This window comes from Sciurus carolinensis, chromosome 17 (assembly GCF_902686445.1).
Source record: "Sciurus carolinensis chromosome 17, mSciCar1.2, whole genome shotgun sequence".
Lineage (NCBI taxonomy): Eukaryota > Metazoa > Chordata > Mammalia > Rodentia > Sciuridae > Sciurus > Sciurus carolinensis.
Window position 1 is genome coordinate 36722909 of NC_062229.1, and position 18055 is coordinate 36740963.

The 18055-nt window shown below is 32.1% G+C and overlaps 1 protein-coding gene across 1 annotated transcript in view; it reads right to left on the bottom strand.

The window, feature by feature from the left end:
* Stt3b (STT3 oligosaccharyltransferase complex catalytic subunit B) overlaps positions 1-18055 on the bottom strand; it is a 110764-nt gene that overhangs the window by 17921 nt on the left and 74788 nt on the right. The window contains exons 5-8 of the mRNA XM_047530602.1: positions 17900-17999; positions 3834-3932; positions 1767-1913; positions 358-406 (exon numbers count right to left, since the gene is read on the bottom strand). Coding sequence (XP_047386558.1) covers positions 358-406; positions 1767-1913; positions 3834-3932; positions 17900-17999 — 395 coding nt within the window. The remainder of the gene's footprint in view (positions 1-357; positions 407-1766; positions 1914-3833; positions 3933-17899; positions 18000-18055) is intronic.

Below are 18055 nucleotides of genomic sequence, written 5' to 3' on the forward strand. Positions count from 1 at the left end.
AACTTTCTTCATAAGGCATGGATTTATAACACAGCATCTATCCTTAACAAATGTTAAAGATGGAAGTTTCCTATGTTAGTAAAATATTCCAACCACTAAACTGCACAAATGTTACCTAAATTTTGACAAACTAAAATAAGAAGTTGGACATGCTGAATGGAAATACATGGCTTATATTGCATATTAAAGGTATAGTCAAAAAACTACTATTAACAAAGATAATACACAAGAGAATCAACATTTACTAGACTAGCATATCCTAGGTACCTGAATCAAATACTGACAGAAATACCAACAATATTAAGAACAGGGAAATGGGTATTTTAATATGAGGCTAAATAACATATCTGCACTTACCCAGTGTCCCATAATGAATAAAACCTGCCACTCCACGGTGCAATGTAACCTTGGAAAGAAAAATGTAGAAGAATTTATCTGCCTTTCTATTATTGTGTAAAAAAGATTTTTTGGTGTTTGTGTGTGTGTGTGTGGTGGTGGGATATCAGGGATTTAAGCCAGGAGCACTCTACCACTGAACTATATCTCCTTTTAAAATTTTTATTTTGGGATAGGATCTCACTAAATTGCTGAAGTTGTCCACTACTGCACTTGATTTATTTATCATGTATATTTTTAATGGTTTTGTGGTTACTGTTTTTTTTTTTAATTGTAAACAAATGGGATACATGTTGTTTCTCTGTACATGGAGTAAAGGCATACGTGGTTATTGTTAATTAGGATTGATTTAAAATAATGTCAAAAATTTCAGTTGTTCTTTTATAGGTGCCAGCATATTTCATAAGGCTGCCAATCATACAAAATAAGGTAGTGACTAAATAAAAAACAATAAATCCACAGAGAATCTGTTTCCAGGGAAAATAACAAGTTAAATAAAAATTAAGAAACTTAACACTCTAAATAATACTGAGATCAAATTATAGAAAGTTTTCCAATTCTCTCTGAAGTTTCTAGTTGATTAATAAAGAAGGCTAAAAATAAACAACATTGGATAATTTTTTTAAATGGGGGTAGTGTCTAAATGATCTAATCTAGTTTACCAAATCCCATCAAATTACAAAGATGATTTTAAAGACTTACGCCTTTAACTCCTGTCTATCCTTTATGATTTTATAAGCTAGGCTGGTACGTTAATTTGACAGATGGAATAAGTCAGGGTGAGAGATTTAGAATATAGAAGCAGATTGAAACTGATTTGTTTGACTGTTTAAAAGAGAGCCAGGTGCAGTGGTGAATGCCTTTAATCTCAGCAATTTGGGAGGCTGAGGCAGAAGGATGCAAGTTCAAGGCCAGCCTCACAACTTAGTGAGAACCTTTCTCAAAAACTATGAAGGGTGGAAGGTAGTTCAATGGTAAAACACCAATGAATTCAACCCCCCCAGTGGTGATGGGGAGAGTGGTTAGGTGGAAGAGAGAGTACACACAGAAAGGGTGAACATGTAGTAGGTTATCACTTAGAAGCTCTGAACTGTTTATGGTTTGGGCCTATTCATCCAGCAAGAAAAGAATGTTTGTGGATTTATCAGCAACTGAAGCAATAAAATTAAGATAAACTTAAAAATCATAATTTTTAATAATGTTATTCTGATTTTAGAATCTTTGACTATTATTTTAATATTGTCTGTATAGAATACAATCACAGTATTTGATCTACTAGGATAAATGGAACGTGAAAAATATCTGAATAAGAATTACCCTTTTGAATAATCTAAAGATAAGATTCACATTTTACAAATAATGGCACCTACCTGTGTAAGTCAAATAGATGACACTAAGAAACACAGCACCTGCAGCTAGTGATACACCCAAAAAGAAAAGGGTCTGGAACTCCTGTTTTGTTAATCGGTCTCTCAGATACTGCAAGAAAGCATAAGCTTGCAGCAATGCAAAGACACCTAATTAAAGAAAATAGGGTCATATAAATAAGCGAAAATGCAATTTTCACAGGCTATTTAAAATTTTTCACTTGAAAGGGCTTCTTACCTTATAATATTCACACCAAAACTCAGTTACTTCATCTAGCCAACATCTCCTTTGCCAAATGAAACTGACCAATTGATTAATACATCCAAAAAATCCTATAGATTTTCCCCAAAATGATCAGACACCCCCATACATGTACGAGGCAAAACAAATATCATTTGAACGACTGAAGTCTGTTTAACACAGTAACTTCTTTCCTATCCCCTATATTTTAAATGACATGTTTTCTGGGTGGGGGTGGGGGATTAATAAAAATATCATTAAAAATAATCCTAAGACAGATTAGATTCATTAGGTTTTGCCTAATGAATGACACAGATCAGGAGAATCCTGATACACAGTTACTGTTTATAACTGAATAATAAGTGTGACCTTAACTACACACTTAGAAAAGACTCTAACCTGGTGTTGGGGTTCAGAACAAGCTATCTCAAAATATGCCACTTTGGCATTTGAGAAAACAGGAAGGTCTACCTGATCTTTTCCCTATGTACTATCACGAAGCATGACATAAAATAATTCTCCGACCTTCCTCTAAGCAAGTCTGATATTCTCATTACAAAGGATCCTCCCTATATCCAGAGGAAATCAATGAAGAAAGAGATGCCAAGAAAATGAACAAATAGAACTTTCTTTCTAAATCCTTCAGTTTATTGCCATTAGATCATAACTCCCCTTTGTCAATTCATACTTTTATATAACTGTCCACTCTTCATCAAACCTAAGCATACAAACATTTTTCTCTGGATTTTCATTTCTGAAGACTCCAGGCATACGAAAACTTCTATTAAATAAATTTGTATGCTTTTCTCTTGTGAATCTGTCTTCTGTTATAGAGGTCTCAGTCATGAATTTTGGAAGGGTGGAGAAAAGATATTAATCTTACCTCCCCTATATTAGAAAATACAAAGGTGAATACAAGATAAGAAAATTAAGGCAGTTCTAGTGAAAAAATTTAATTGTCAAAATGTACATGATACAAAAACACTAGAGGTAAAAGAGTCCTAAGACTTTTAGTCCATTTGGAATATTAATTTTAAAATAAATTTAATCAAGTTATTTTTTTTCAAGTACATTATTAATAGTTACCTAAGAGTATTATCAAAAATTAGATTTAGGAAATGTAATAACACATGCAAAAAAATAGGTGGCTGTGTATACTAGACATTGCTATATATTATACTATATAGTTCTGTGTCTGAAATTACCAAATGGGTAAACTGTAACATCAGGAATGTAAGTAGATTTTGAAGTGCTAGGTAACAGTAAGGTAGTGAGTGGTTCTTAACTTGAGGAGGGTAGATGACAGGAGGTTTTAAATCCCACTGAGAATCTGATGGTAAACACTATGGAATGCCCCACAGAAAGTTATTATATACTGTATACCAGTTGGGAATCGATAATCTGAAAATTCAAAATCTAAAACTTTTAAGCATAAATATAATGCTCAAAAAGTTATGGTTCTAGAACATTAAATTTTTGGATTAGTGATGCTCAACTGGTAAAGTCTGAGCAAATATTCTAAAATCTGAAAAAAACTGTAATGTAAAGCACTTCTGCAAGTAAAGGGATAGTCCACACAAGGTGATATTCATAAAATATTACAAATAAAATAACTACAAATGGACTTATTCTAAGTCATGGACCCTGCACTGAGAATCACTGATAAAGTTTTATTTACAGATTTTTCAAGAGTAGAACGCAGTTCATTTTGGTTATTATTGAAAACTTTTAAAAAAGAAAAAGAAAACCAAAATAGTTTAATTGGAAGAATGACTGATCACAGATTTACACATTTTCCTTCTTTAGAAGGAAAATAGTCTTCTTCATACCTGCAGCTGCCATGTGTTCACTTGTTCTGATAGGCTGGAATCCCACAAAAGGTATCTGCATGGATAATATTAAACCCACAATGTAGAAAGTGCTATATGCTATAAAGACAAAATAGGAAACAAGGATAATTTACTACTATCAGTAAGTACTCAAAACAAAAATACATAAAATGTTACTTTTTGTAGCAAAGTTTCAATTGAATTTAAGATTAGAACCCTGAAGTGACTGGTTTTTGTTTTCTTTTCCCACAAAAGGCAATCATTTGTTTTAAATGAAATTAGTAATCAATAACATGACCCACGAAGTTATGTAATAACACACACAAAATAAGTAAATTCCATTCCGATTGGCATTAATCCAAAATATTCACAATCTAGTAACTATCACCACCACCAGCATATATGAATACCTACTATTGTTTCAAAAGTGCTAAATATCTCACACCTTGTCTACAGTCTCATAATGTTCTTCATATTGTACTTTAAGAGTAAAAAAACAAACTGTGTGTTCACCAAGTTTTTTGTGTTTAAAGAACACAATAGTCAAGCCATAAAACCAACCAGTTACTGAATTTAGAGTCTAATAAAGGAAAACTACTTGCACTCTGCCCGGAGTATAGTATAGTATTCTCAGCTTATGCTAACGTCAACGCACAGGAAAGTTGAGGAGGGAATTAACAACTGTGTGAAGGACTTGCTTAGTACTCACATATTTACAGATCACAATTAGGTTGATGAATCACTATAAAACTTAGAAATTAAGATAAAGTCCATCTGAAGTAAATTAATATAAAAATAATTCCGTTTATACAATTTATTCACATTTCATAAACATAAGTCAATATTTAGTTTTTGGCAAATAAACTACAATCAAAAAGACTGGGAAGCTCATTTCAGAATAGCGAAGTGCTGTAGCATGCATTTCTGTATGCTACATATTATATAACATATACTTCTCCTCACCCAACTTAGTAAGAAAAATTGTTTTCAAAGAAAATCCAAGGGCTGGGGAGATAGCTCAGTCGGTAGAGTTCTCGCCTTGCAAGCACAAGGCCCTGGGTTCGATCCCAGCACCCAAAAAAAAAAAAAAAAAAAAAAAAAAAAGAAAATCCATTTACAGAAGGTAAATTATGGGCTATTAGTTCAAATGTTATGTTGTCTCCCAAGCCAAATCATAAGAAACGACTACAGCATTAAGAAGACGATAAGAAGCTCATAAATTTAATAGTGAGAACCAAAGTATGAGAGTAGTATTCCCGATGACTTTGAAGCTAATGGAGGACTAGCTATCTAGAGAAGACAGCAGAAGTAATTCGTACAATAGAGTGCTTTCCAGACATGTTAATGTTGAAATGGAATTACCTTCTATCAGATGCTCTAACTGAAATGCAAAATATCATACTACATGGAGAAAGGCTGAAACCGTTTCCTCTAAAAACAGAAACAAGGTGTCCCCTTCTCATCATTCCTACTCAACGTATTTCTTCAACTGTTAGTCCAATCAATTAGGCAAGAGACTATCTGGAATAAACAGAAGTTGAATTGTTGCTGTTTGCAAGTGATATGATTCTATACTTAGAGACCCAAAAAATCCCACAAGAAAACTTCTGGAGTTGATAAAACAAATTCAGGCCAGGCAAGAATGAAAGGGGACACATGCCTATAATCCCAGCTAAGGAAGCTCAGGCAGGAAGATCCAAGTACAAGGTCAGACTCAGCTGGCAAGACCCTACCCAATATAAAATATAAAAAGGGCTGGGGATGTAGATAACTGGTAGAGAGCCCCTGGGTTCAATCCCTAGTACCACACACACACACACACACACACACACACACACAAATAATTCAGCAAAATCATCAACATACAAAAGTCAATAGTTTTTCTATATACCAATAATGTACCCAATGAAAATGAAAACAATTCCATTCACAACAGCCTCAAAAAACAAATGAAATAAACCTGGGAATAAATCTAAGCAACAAGATGAAAGACCTCTACAATGAAAATCATAAAACAATGAATGAATTGAAGACATTAGAAGATGGAAAGATCTCCTATTTCTTGCATAGGCAGACTCAATATTGCTAAAATGTCCATATTACCAAAAGCATTCTACAGATTCAGTGCAATTCTTCACAAAACTCCAAGGACATTCATCAGGGAACTAGAAAGTCATAAAATTCATTTGAATGAATAAAAGACCCAGAATAGCCAAAACCATCCTGAGCAATAAGAATAAGGCTAGACATCACAATACTGTACCTCAAATTATACTACAGAGCTATTAACAAAAACAGCATGGTCCTGGTATAAAACAGATGTGAAGATCAATGTCACAATGAACCCCACTATTGTGTGTAATTATAAGGTACCAATAAAAATATAAAAGAAAAATTTCTATGTCACATGATTTCTATTGTTAACAAATTTGGTTGATGGGTCTAATATCAAAATTTGTTTACAAATCAATAACATACTGAATCCCTGGACACAGCAGAATCACAGATGCACAATCAGAAAAAAATGGGAAATCACTGTGATCTCAAACAACTATATAAATAACAAATACTTACATTTTCTTGATACAGCAACAAGATTTGTAAGATCCCTTTCAACAAAATCTAAGATTCTATGATCAACAGACCTTTTCAAAACCCAGAGCTGATAAATTAAACCCTTACAAATACTGAACACACAAAGGCACAACTAGAAAGATGAGACCTAAGAAAACCTCCTATCATTTATGTGACTTTATTATAGGTGGGTCCACTTATATCTAAACATTACCATTATTACTGCTTAGGCTGGATTTCTCTTTCTTACAAGTACAAATGAACATGGAATGCTATTAACATTAATATAGAATTTGGACTGAGTAAATGGTACAAACTGAATAAAAAAGCAGATCCCCTCCCTTTTATAAAATGAGGTTAACATAAAAACATATTACAGTCAACAATTCAAGGAAATTAAGTATACTCACAATGTTGTATGACCTCTCTAGTTTCAAAATATTTCCATTACCTGAAAAGCAAACCCCACACTCACCAAGAAGTTGTTCGCCATTTCCCTCTCTTCCAAGCCTATGTCAACCACAAGTCTGAATCTGTCCCTATAGATACTGGTGTGCAAACGTGTGTGTGTGTGTGTGTGTGTGTGTGTGTGTAAATTAATTAAAAAGTGAACAACTACTCCATTTATTTCCCTCTATATTATATTCTCCATAAATAATAACTAGAAGGTGTGATGTGAACACATACACACATTTGTAGTCACATTCATATTCTCCTTTTCAAATTAAGGCATTTTTTGCCTGATAATGTAAAAATTTCAGCAACTGCTTGTTTGGTAAATATAGATGAAGTTCTGTCTTGGGCATTCTGTTCAAGTTCATTCCCAGGCATGTTTAAAAAGAGAAGACTAAGCGTGATAATATTCTCAAATCAACACTTTCATGCAACTTCACAGAGACATTTATTCTCATTAGCAAAGAAGAAAATACTTTTATAGAAACAAATGCAGAGTTTAATAAGAATGACAGAGATGAGTTCAAGGGAAAAACAACAATCTCAGGAAACAAAAGTGGGACTTTAACTTATTACTTGGTAAATATAGGTTAATGTCAAGTAAAACTGAATAGAAATAGATAATTCCTTATCAATATTTTACTTTTGAAACTTTATTCCAATTATCTTCACTCATACCTATTTACACATACCAATGAAATGAATCTGATATGGTATCCATAATAACCCAAATATAAGTATTCTCTCAAGAGAACTGAAACCAAAAAGTCATTCTAACTTTTTTTGAATCATTAATTGTGAAATGTTAACACATGGGAATAGATGTCCTATTTCACAGTACTCTTCAATACACTGGTAAACCTTTCCATTTAATAAAGTTCAGGATTCCCTGCCAGGAAATATACAATGTCAACTATCACAACATTTACCTTCCTTAATACTGATTTTCTCCTCAAATGTGTAAAATTGCATATATATATAAAAATCTCAATTTTAATCATATTTACAAATATACATTTTAAAATACAGAAAACAAGAAATTCAAATCATTTGAGTAGAAAGAAATGGTAATTATTCTTAAAAATAACCTCCACAATAAAACATAAAAGCATATGCTTCCTCCAGACTTTGTAGTAAAATCTCTTGACTAGCCTCTAGGAGTTAAGTTGGCAAAATCTGAGATATATACAAACAACCATAACACAGTGAAGCAAGTTACTTCATTGTGGTGACAGTGGGGCTTTATTAAAAACTTAAACGGGGGAGAGATTTCTTTTCTTCTTGACGTGAGCACTGAAGAGGTAGTAGATAATTTCTGTACTGATTCTCTAATGTTCTCAGAAGACCTCAATAAGCAATAGCCATAGTAATCATTTTCTACTAATTCTCTTTCCTATGAAGGATCTATGAACCAAACTACTATACACAACTATTACAACTTTCTACTCATCAATGTTAACTAATTTTCTTACCTTTTAAAGAAGAATATTAAAGCATTCCATCAAAGTGGTGAGGTCTAAGAAAATGCACAATACCAATAATGTTGTAAATCATTTATTATACATCATGAAAATGTTACCACACTGCCATCCTGTGGAAGCACAGTTACTGGCATTTATTACTACAGCTCTTACTTCAAAAGTCACAAAAAAATTCGAGAAAAAAATAACCAAGATATGTACATACAGTAACATGTACATATACACACACACAAATTTTTTTTTTTTTTTTCTGGTGCTGGGGATCGAACCCAGGGCTTTGTGCTTGCAAGGCGAGAACTCTACCAACTGAGCTATCTCCCCAGGCCAATATTATTTATTTTTAACCTAAGAAAACCTCATTGATCTGGAACAAATAGTATTTTTCTTTTTTTTGCTGTGCTGGGAATTGAACCCAGGACCTTATGCTTACTAGGCAAGCACTTTACTAGCGGAGCTATATCCCCAACCCCAAATAGTATTTTTCTAAACAGACACTACACGTTTTCATTCTTAGAGTACTTTAAATCTAGGGTTTGTCAGAATAAGATACAGAGAAGAAAAACACCATTGGTCTTGATTTAAGGCACTCAAATGAGATACTCTATACAATAAAAAGAACCGGAGAGTCTGATTCAAGTTCCACTGAAATTTTAAGTACAGATGAAGCTCCTGCTGTTCCTGCTGTTGACCAGGCATTAACAACTTGTGCTGATAGAACTCTTTATATTTTTAAGTTACTGTAACTTTCTTTTATGTAAAGTTAGAAAAGTTAAGTGAATATTATATTCCCATTAACCTTAACCCATCATTAAACCACATTATTATTCTGATTTGCTTTTATCTTCTGGCTAATCTTTAGCAGAGATGGGTAACAAAATACTCCTTTGCTATACAACTTAGCTGTCAATCAAATAGTGTAAATCAAAGAAACAGTTGGGAAAATATCTTAAAATCCAACCAATTCTGCTTTATTACTAACAAATACAATTAAAGACTGGCAAGAATGTTGACATTTCTGATTAATAAAGACACTGTGAACCCTGGTAAATATGCAAGGTGAAAAATGGTAAGAAATTTGCATGAATGAAAAATTAAAACAAACCACAAAAAACTAGTTCTTTTTTTTTTAATTTTTTAGTTGTAGATAGACACAATACCTTTATTTTATTTATTTATTTTTATGTGGTGCTGAAGATTGAACCCAGGGCCTCGCACGTGCTAGACAAGTACTCCCCCACTGAGCCACAACCCCAGCCCAAACTAGTTCTTCTTGACTAGCAGAGAAAGAAATACATGATTAACTTAACAGGTATACACAATGAAAAGAACCATTTTTCTTTTCCAAGGACATTGCTCAAGGTAAACTATGTAGAGAATAAGTCACTGAAACTTATATTTTATAAGCTCCTGATTTGTAAAAATAGCAATAAATAGTTTAATCAAAATACTTCAGCAGAAACAATTAATTACAACAGAAAGTAAATCTTGTACAAACACCTAAACTGAAATCAAGGATAATATAACAGGAAAAAAAAAAAGATAAAATCTAGAAGAAATACATCTGGATTTAAAATCTGTTACTATATGAAAACAATTCATTTTAACTCTGGAATGGTTAATGAGATATATCAAAGTATACTGAAACTATAAATATGTATGTGTGAAGACTATGAGAAACTCATAAAATATATACTACTTTCACATGATTTAAAATAGTAGATAAAGCTCCTCAGTAACTCCTAGAGCTATGTTGAGACTATAACTACTACATCAAAGAGCAGTAATACTCAGCAAATTTAATTCTATGTTGACACTATACTACAACAAGAACAGTAATTATCAGTACATTTAATTCATAAACAAAGAGAAAACAAATACAAATGAAAAAGGATTTAAACTACATGAAATCACAAATCATGTTATTACTAAAATACATTTAGGGCCTTCTTAACACAACCTTTTCTTAATCTCTACTATTGCAAGTAGCCACCTAAAGACATTTAATTAATATTATAAGTCTATTAACTTCTACACAGAAATTCTTCTGGCCTATGAAATAGATACAATTCTTAACAAGAACAGGCTGCTAAAGGAAATCTCATTCAGATGTATTCTAGATACTAGTACAAAATGATTTATTATATCTGTCTAGCTTTTAGAACATGAAGAGCCTTTGTTGGAAAAGCATTTTGATCAAGCCAGTGATTACTACTAAATTTAAGGCAAGACCCTTGGCTCTAAATATCCTGAAGTCTTAATTTAAGAAGATACTGGAAGACTAATCCTTTGTAAACTAAACAATGAGTTATATTTAAAAGTACAGATTACAGAAGGAACAGCATGTTCCCTTTGTGCACTTCAAGGTGAATTTTTCCTAAAAACTAACCTTTAAAATACCCACTAATAAAACACAATCTATTATAAGCCAGGCTAAGGAAAACCTTCCACCCATTTTCCCAATAATATCAATAAATGCCTATTACAACACTCATCTGGGAAACTCACTTTACATAACCAATACTGCCAAAACTTCTAAATTTAAATGAAAACCTAGGACAAAAATCTCAAACAGTTTCTTTTTCTGTTCCTGGTTCACATACTTTGCAGGTACAATTTTAAAAACTCAACAAAGTACATCACTAATAAATTGGGCATTCTGGGAAGCATAAGAAAATCATTTTAAGATTATACAGAAATATCCATACTGGCAAATAACATCTGTAGGAGACGAGAATGATCTTTTGTCTTGGTAAAACTTCACCTACCACAAATATAAAAATCATATAGCTGGGGTTGTAGTTCAGTGGTAGAGTGCTTGCCTAGCATGTGTGAGACACTGGGTCTGATCCTCAGCATCACATTAAAAAACATAAAATAAAATACAGGTATTGTGTTCATCTACAACTAAAAAAATGTTTAAAATAGTCATACAGTCTTTTATTGACTTCAATATCTTAGCTTGAAATCATTAAAACTTCAATTACATATACATATACTGGAGTTTCATCTCATGAATTTGGGGGTAGTAAAAATTTAGCTATATTAAAAACATAAGGTAAAATAATTGAAAATGAGTTTCAAAATAATTTTTACAAACTCAGGCCATAAAGACAAATGTTTGTCATATAAGACAAAATTTAAAGGAAGTTATAGGAATCACTGAACACTCATACCAGGATGTGTCATCTGCCAAACACAAAATTATGTGGACAAATGGATATTTGGGAATTACCTTTCTTGATTCTATAGACTGTTTACTATATCCTATATTATTTTAAATACACAAAAGTTACCAATTAATAGGTTTTAAAGATGTTCTATTACCTACAATTATACATCATCACAAAAGGCAAAGATATTACTTCAATATTTAACATCTCCATCCCACAAAATGTTAATAGTGATTTAAAAAATGTATCTCTGTAGTAAGGGAACATGATTTTTATTTTGTTTTGTGAATTCTTCACTGATTTACAACTCTCATTTGAGAATAAACCACTACTATTCCAAGTTTAACTGATTTTTTTCATATCTGAGTCCTCATTTTTTTACAAAGCACGTGGCTCTATTCTCTTAGGTTAAATTACTGTGGTAAAGCAGTACAGGTTATATTCAAGACCAGAGATGCTGCTTCTTATTTCATAAACTAAACCACATTCCTACCTCAGTATGAAGTTGCTAGTCTTTCAAAATAGAGATTTCCTAAGACCCTGAAATGGGCCATGTTAATAAAGTTCTATGTATTTTTAAAAAGAAGATTGTGTAGTACTTTTACAGAAATCAGATTTTATTTTTCTAAATATTGCAAAATCATATCTTTAAAAGCTATGATATAAATACATTCAGAGTAGAAAGGTAGGAAAAAGAGTGTGTGTTTGTGTGTGTGTAAGAGACACAGAAAGAGAAATAACTACGGGCTGGGGTTATGGCTCAGTAGTAGCTTGAGGCACTGAGTTTGATTCTTGGCACCACATAAAAAATAAAGATATTGTGTCCATCTACAACTAAAAATATTTTTAAAAAAGAAAGAGAAATAACTAATGTAGTGGCTAAATCTTAAAGGCCTAGAGATAACAGGAGATCAATAAATGGCATCCTAAAAAAAAAAAAAAAAAAATTCAAGAAATAAAAAGCCCAAAGAACATTAGATACTATTTAAGGGAGTGAGTCGGTCAAATAAAAGTAGGAAATGGAGCTACTAATTTTGCTATAAGCCCTGTAGTAATATTTGACTTTTTCAATTACCTTATATTTAAAATTATAAACAAAGGTAATAATATCACTCTGTTACAACTATTTTAGTGGATAAGCTCAGAAGAGCCATTACTTAATAGGCCTGATATACAGGGTTCAAGCTCCAGCACATACATATATAAATAGTTAGTGAACACTTATTTTCACTTTAAAAAGATACTCTACCACTGTGCCACTTCCTCAGTTCTATTTATTTACTTAACTTGCAATCCTCTTGTCTCAGTCTCCTGAGTTGCTGGGGTGATAGGTGTGTACACTGTGCTTGGCAAAAGTAACAATCTTTATATTCTCATTGGGATTTCATCTCCTAAGATTTTAAAATTACTTCTCCCTTTGGAACTCTTTTGTCTCTTTTGGTCATTCATTCAAAACTTTAATATTAACAGACATAAACAAATAGCACATTTTTATGTTAGCCCTATTATAAGCACCTTATTCATGCTTAACTTTGTGAGATAGGAACTATTTTTCTCTCTATCTGACCCATAAGAACATTATATAGAAAGACTCAGGTAATCTGTCCAAAATTAGTAGTAAGAGATCAGAAATTAAATTCTGGTAACTTGGCTCTGAACTAAGTACTCTTATTCTCTATGATATTGATCTCATATTTTATGGTTACATCATCAAAAATCCTTTGTATTCCCTTTACTATTTTCTCTTTTCTAAATTCTTTCAGGATTTATCTACACAACTTTTAGAAGGACACAATTAGCTGGAAAGCCTAACAAAACTTCTCTTAAAATTTAAACTGAATTTTAAAAACTTCTCCTAATTTCCATTTTGATCATACGCTATAAAACTGATTACAGTATAATAAATTCCTTAAAGTGTTATTATTGTTTATTCATTTTGTATCATAATGGCTAGTAAAATTTTATAAAACAAAAAATGCCTAACGAACGGATTCACCTTAATTTCCTCAAAAATATTATGGTAAAATTACACAAAATAAAGTATAGAGACTTCAGCGCTTATATCCTAGAACTCTTATATGCATTCTTTTAAATACTTTTTTTTGGTAAATTGATCTAACATTACATATGTTTGTTTACAGTTGCCAAATAAAAATGTGAATCTGAGCAATTACAGCTTTACTTTTAATTTATTCAATAGGATTAACTTTTCTTCATTCCCAAGATTTATAATCCCATAATAATTTGCACAGAACTAAAAGTCTGTAGTATGTCTATAAAACTTCACTCTTTTAGTAACAGTTCCCAGCAAACACCACATAAAAATGCATTTTAAATGTGAAAAAAATTCTTCTAATCTCTTACTCAAATTAATATATTACAGAAAACTTAGACAATACCATAAACTATATCATAAATTAGACAATACCATAAATATTTCAAAATCATTAATTGATATTTGAAACTAATGTCCTCCCTGTTTAAATTATTTAATTAATGCAGTCCTTCTGTACCAGGAGAGGTAAAATTCTTACCTTCTATAAACTAAAAATTAAGTATCATTTATTATGAATTTAATACATATTCATTGCAGAAAATTTAGAAAATAGAGAAGCAAAGTATCACTAGCAATCCTTGATTTTTCCTGTGTCATTGAAAATACTCAAAGACTAAGTTTAAGGCTGAATAGTATCAAGTGTGACAACAATGTAATTTAAGCAAATCATCTCCTTACTGAACAGAGAAGCCAGCCAGTTCCATATTTTCACAATTATAAGTTATCCCACAGTGATAATCCCTAAACTTGCTTTCATCTTTAATACATTTTCTATGACATAAAGTGTGACAGATTTTCATCAAATTATAAAGGTCAAATCATTTCATATCCTATCAGTATTATGTTCTTATCTGCAAACCTACAACTGCAAAACAAAGTTAGGGAGTTCTTGTTAAAATATGAGAATCCTCTTTGCACTACAATTTTGTAAAATTCATTTCCCAATACAGTGGAATTGAACAAGTAAGTCCAAAATAATCTTCAGAAAAAAATCTTATTTTTCTTTCACAAATTTCATGAAGAAGAGACCTTCCCTTTCTTAGTCTTTTTAACACTATTTCCCCAAATTCCATGCTACTCCACAATTAACAATCTCCTTTTTTAACATGTGAATAAACAGAGTTGTCTAATTTAGCTGTGTTAACAACTGATTCTAAGGACATCTGCCAAAAATTTACTAAAAAGGAAAACATTTTTTCATAATTATTTTACAAAACTCATTTAAAATTCATTTAATTTGGGACCAATCTCCCAAATGGCGGAAAAAAAAAAATTCATTTAATTTGGTATTTAGAACACAAAGAGAACACCATAACTTTCCATTCATTCAAAAGTAAACTATAAGAAAACAAAATAGAAATCACCAAGAATACCGCTAGAAAGTTATACAGGTAGAGTAAGATAAAAGAAACAAGCAGGGTAGAGAATTTTAGAATTACATAAGACATTTACGAAACTAATTTTTTATACATGTACATTTTATTTTTATTTCCTCTGACAAAAAGAAATATTCTCAGAGTCAACCAAAGTGGTAATAGTAATTGCATGGTTTTCTAGAGTGACTAGAAAAATTCCAGTCACCACAGATAGGTAACACATACAAAGTTCTTTTTCCTCAATTGTAATCCTTTCGTCCAGTTCTCAGTCTCATCTTGCTGTTAATGTTCAAGGGAAGTTAAACACCATTTCAAACTTTAAGGGAAAAATACTTCCATTTGATGTCTTTAATAATGTATTTATCTGACTACTTCTGACATTTATCTCCTTGAGCTCCTCCTTCCTGACTTTTGGGCATTTCAGAAAAAAATTCCTCTCTCAATCTTCTCCCTATTTTATTCCTGTGACAAATTTTCTGGGCCCCAGATTTTTAAAACTGTCTTAGTAGCTCCTCTATAACCATTTAACAAAAAAAATTGTTTTTTCTTATATTTTCCCAAAATAAAAATCTCAGGAATACAGTTTAATCCATTATTTTTCTTTCTGGACTCCAATTACTGTTTATAGTGTTTTCATAGTAGAGACATATAGGTTGATATATCGCAACTACTTATTTTTATAAGTACTTTATAAGGAGGAACATAGTTTTAGTGAATATTGGCATCTTGGAACTTAACAGTTATAGTGGATATTAATATCAATGTTTGGGCTTTAGTGTCAAGATCTAGAGCAAATTATTACATCTCCTTTTGTGAAGCCAGAACTGGGGACAGGCAGTTAGTGTAGAAATAGGGGATCGAGTCAAATGGAGGAAATGGAGGCCATGAAAGTCATCTGCCTCTGGAAGTTGGAGACTGCTCCTGGGAGAATGGAATGTCAAGGATCTGCAGAGCCCATTGATTACCAGATTTACCTGCCCTTATCAAGGACTGCAGACAAAAGGAGTTGCTATGTAGGGTGCGCTCACTTCTCCTGACTGACTTTAGAACATCAGCCATGGCCCTCTTCTCCCTCCTGGAAGAGGTCTGTGTTATTACCTTTAAATAGAACCTGCTTAATATGCTAAATCCTACTGTAATGTTAGGACTAGCCTGCATGCTCTTCCTTATAATACTTGCAGTTCTTAAATGTTTGTGGTCCATTTTCAACAAAAGAATCACAAGGGTTCAGGTCAATCATGTCCTCCTGAAGGAACACCTTGTCCAAATTAATAAAAATGGGGGAAATGTTGGGAGAAATCCTAGTTCTTGGCTGGCAGCAATGAACATCTCAAGTGTGTAAAGAAAACTTGCAGGGAGGAGCATTCCGCCTCTCCTACCTAGGAAAGTAAACAACTGCCCCGAGTTGACTCAGTGTTACCCACATAGGAACCTGGTGGTCTTATCCCCCGTGGCACATTGTGATTGGAAGAAGCCTATAAAATGTATAGCTGTTCCTGCAATAGACAAGTTTGCAGGCTGCTCGCCACAAGCCTGCTTCTACCCAACTCCTGGAGTCTGGGTCTTAACTCTGCGTCCTTTCCAGCGTCTGAGCTAGCCTGGCACAAAAGACAAACTACACTTTTGTACTTTATCTGTAAAATGAAAACAGCAACAGTACCTATCTTCAAAGAGACATTATGAAGATTAAATAAATTAAAAGTATGTAAAAAAAATTAAACACTTTATGGTACATAAGAACTTAATATTTATTTTGGCAATGAGTTATATTCTGCAATCAGATGTAAATGTCATTAGTGTACTATGAATTTTTTGGTTTTTTAATTTTACTGAGATATAATTCATTTACTATAAAACTCACCTTCTAAAAATCTACCATGTATGAGCTTTTAATGTATTTACAAGGCTGCACAACCATCACCACTATCTAATTGTAGAGTATTTCTCTCCCAAAAGAGAAAGGTCATTATCCCTCACCCCAAGTACCTGGCAACCAATAATTTACTTTCTCTATCGATCTGCATATTCTGGACGTTTCATACAAACAGAATCCTACACTATGTAGCCTTTTGTGCCTGGCTCTTTCACTCAGCAAGATAATTACAAATTTCACATTACAGCATGTGTCAGCATTTATTCATTCTTATGGTTGAACACTATTCCCCTGTATAGATATACCACCTTTTATTTATCTACTTATTAGTTGCTAGACATTTGGGTTTGTCTTTCCTTTTTGGCTATTAAGAATAATAAATGTTGCTATAAACATTAAGTTAATTTTTGAGGAACTGTCAAGCTGCTATGTTTTAAAAAGTGAACCTGCTTAAACAAGTTTATATTTGCCTATTTTTCAACAACAAATTGTTTTAACAGAATTGTATCATAAGTTAATCCTATTATATTATTGTTATAACACTAAGACTGGTTTCAGATCTCTATTTAGCCCATAAAAACCCTATGTTTATCACAGAAAATGAGCTCTAAGGTTAATAAGATTTCATTTTACTAAAGAACTTTGTCAAAAATTTGTTTTAAAACCTGTAGTAAAAATAAAGATTTTCCAGAGACAGAGACTCAGTCTATTTGTATATTATACAAAAAAGGCTTTTAAAAGTTTATCAAACTATTTTGAGGATGTCAATCTCTTAGAGTAAGATGAATTTGAATATGTTATTATACAAAAAGTGTGAATAATTTTCACAATAAAAATGTCCATTCGCCAAAATTAAGGGGAAAAAAGGCTGACAAATTAAACTCAAACTAATTTCCACAAAAATGAAACAAACCTTCATCAAGTTAAAGCTGATAACAAAACATTTATGTAAAATGCTTGACCTTCCCTTATCAATGTAGAAAGCAAATTATTTTTACCTTTTCATGGGTAATACTGACCGAAACCAGAAATGTCTACTCAATGAAAGTAACACTGACAGACTTCAAAGTTAAAATCACTTACCTATGTAGACTCTCTTGCTGTATCTCTGCATCAGTAACAGCACAAATACATGCAATGGAATAAGGTTGATGATAAACACATAACCACCCCAAGCAGAGACCTATGAGAAAAAAAATGATAAATATTTTTACTTTTAAAAATAGGTACATTTCATTT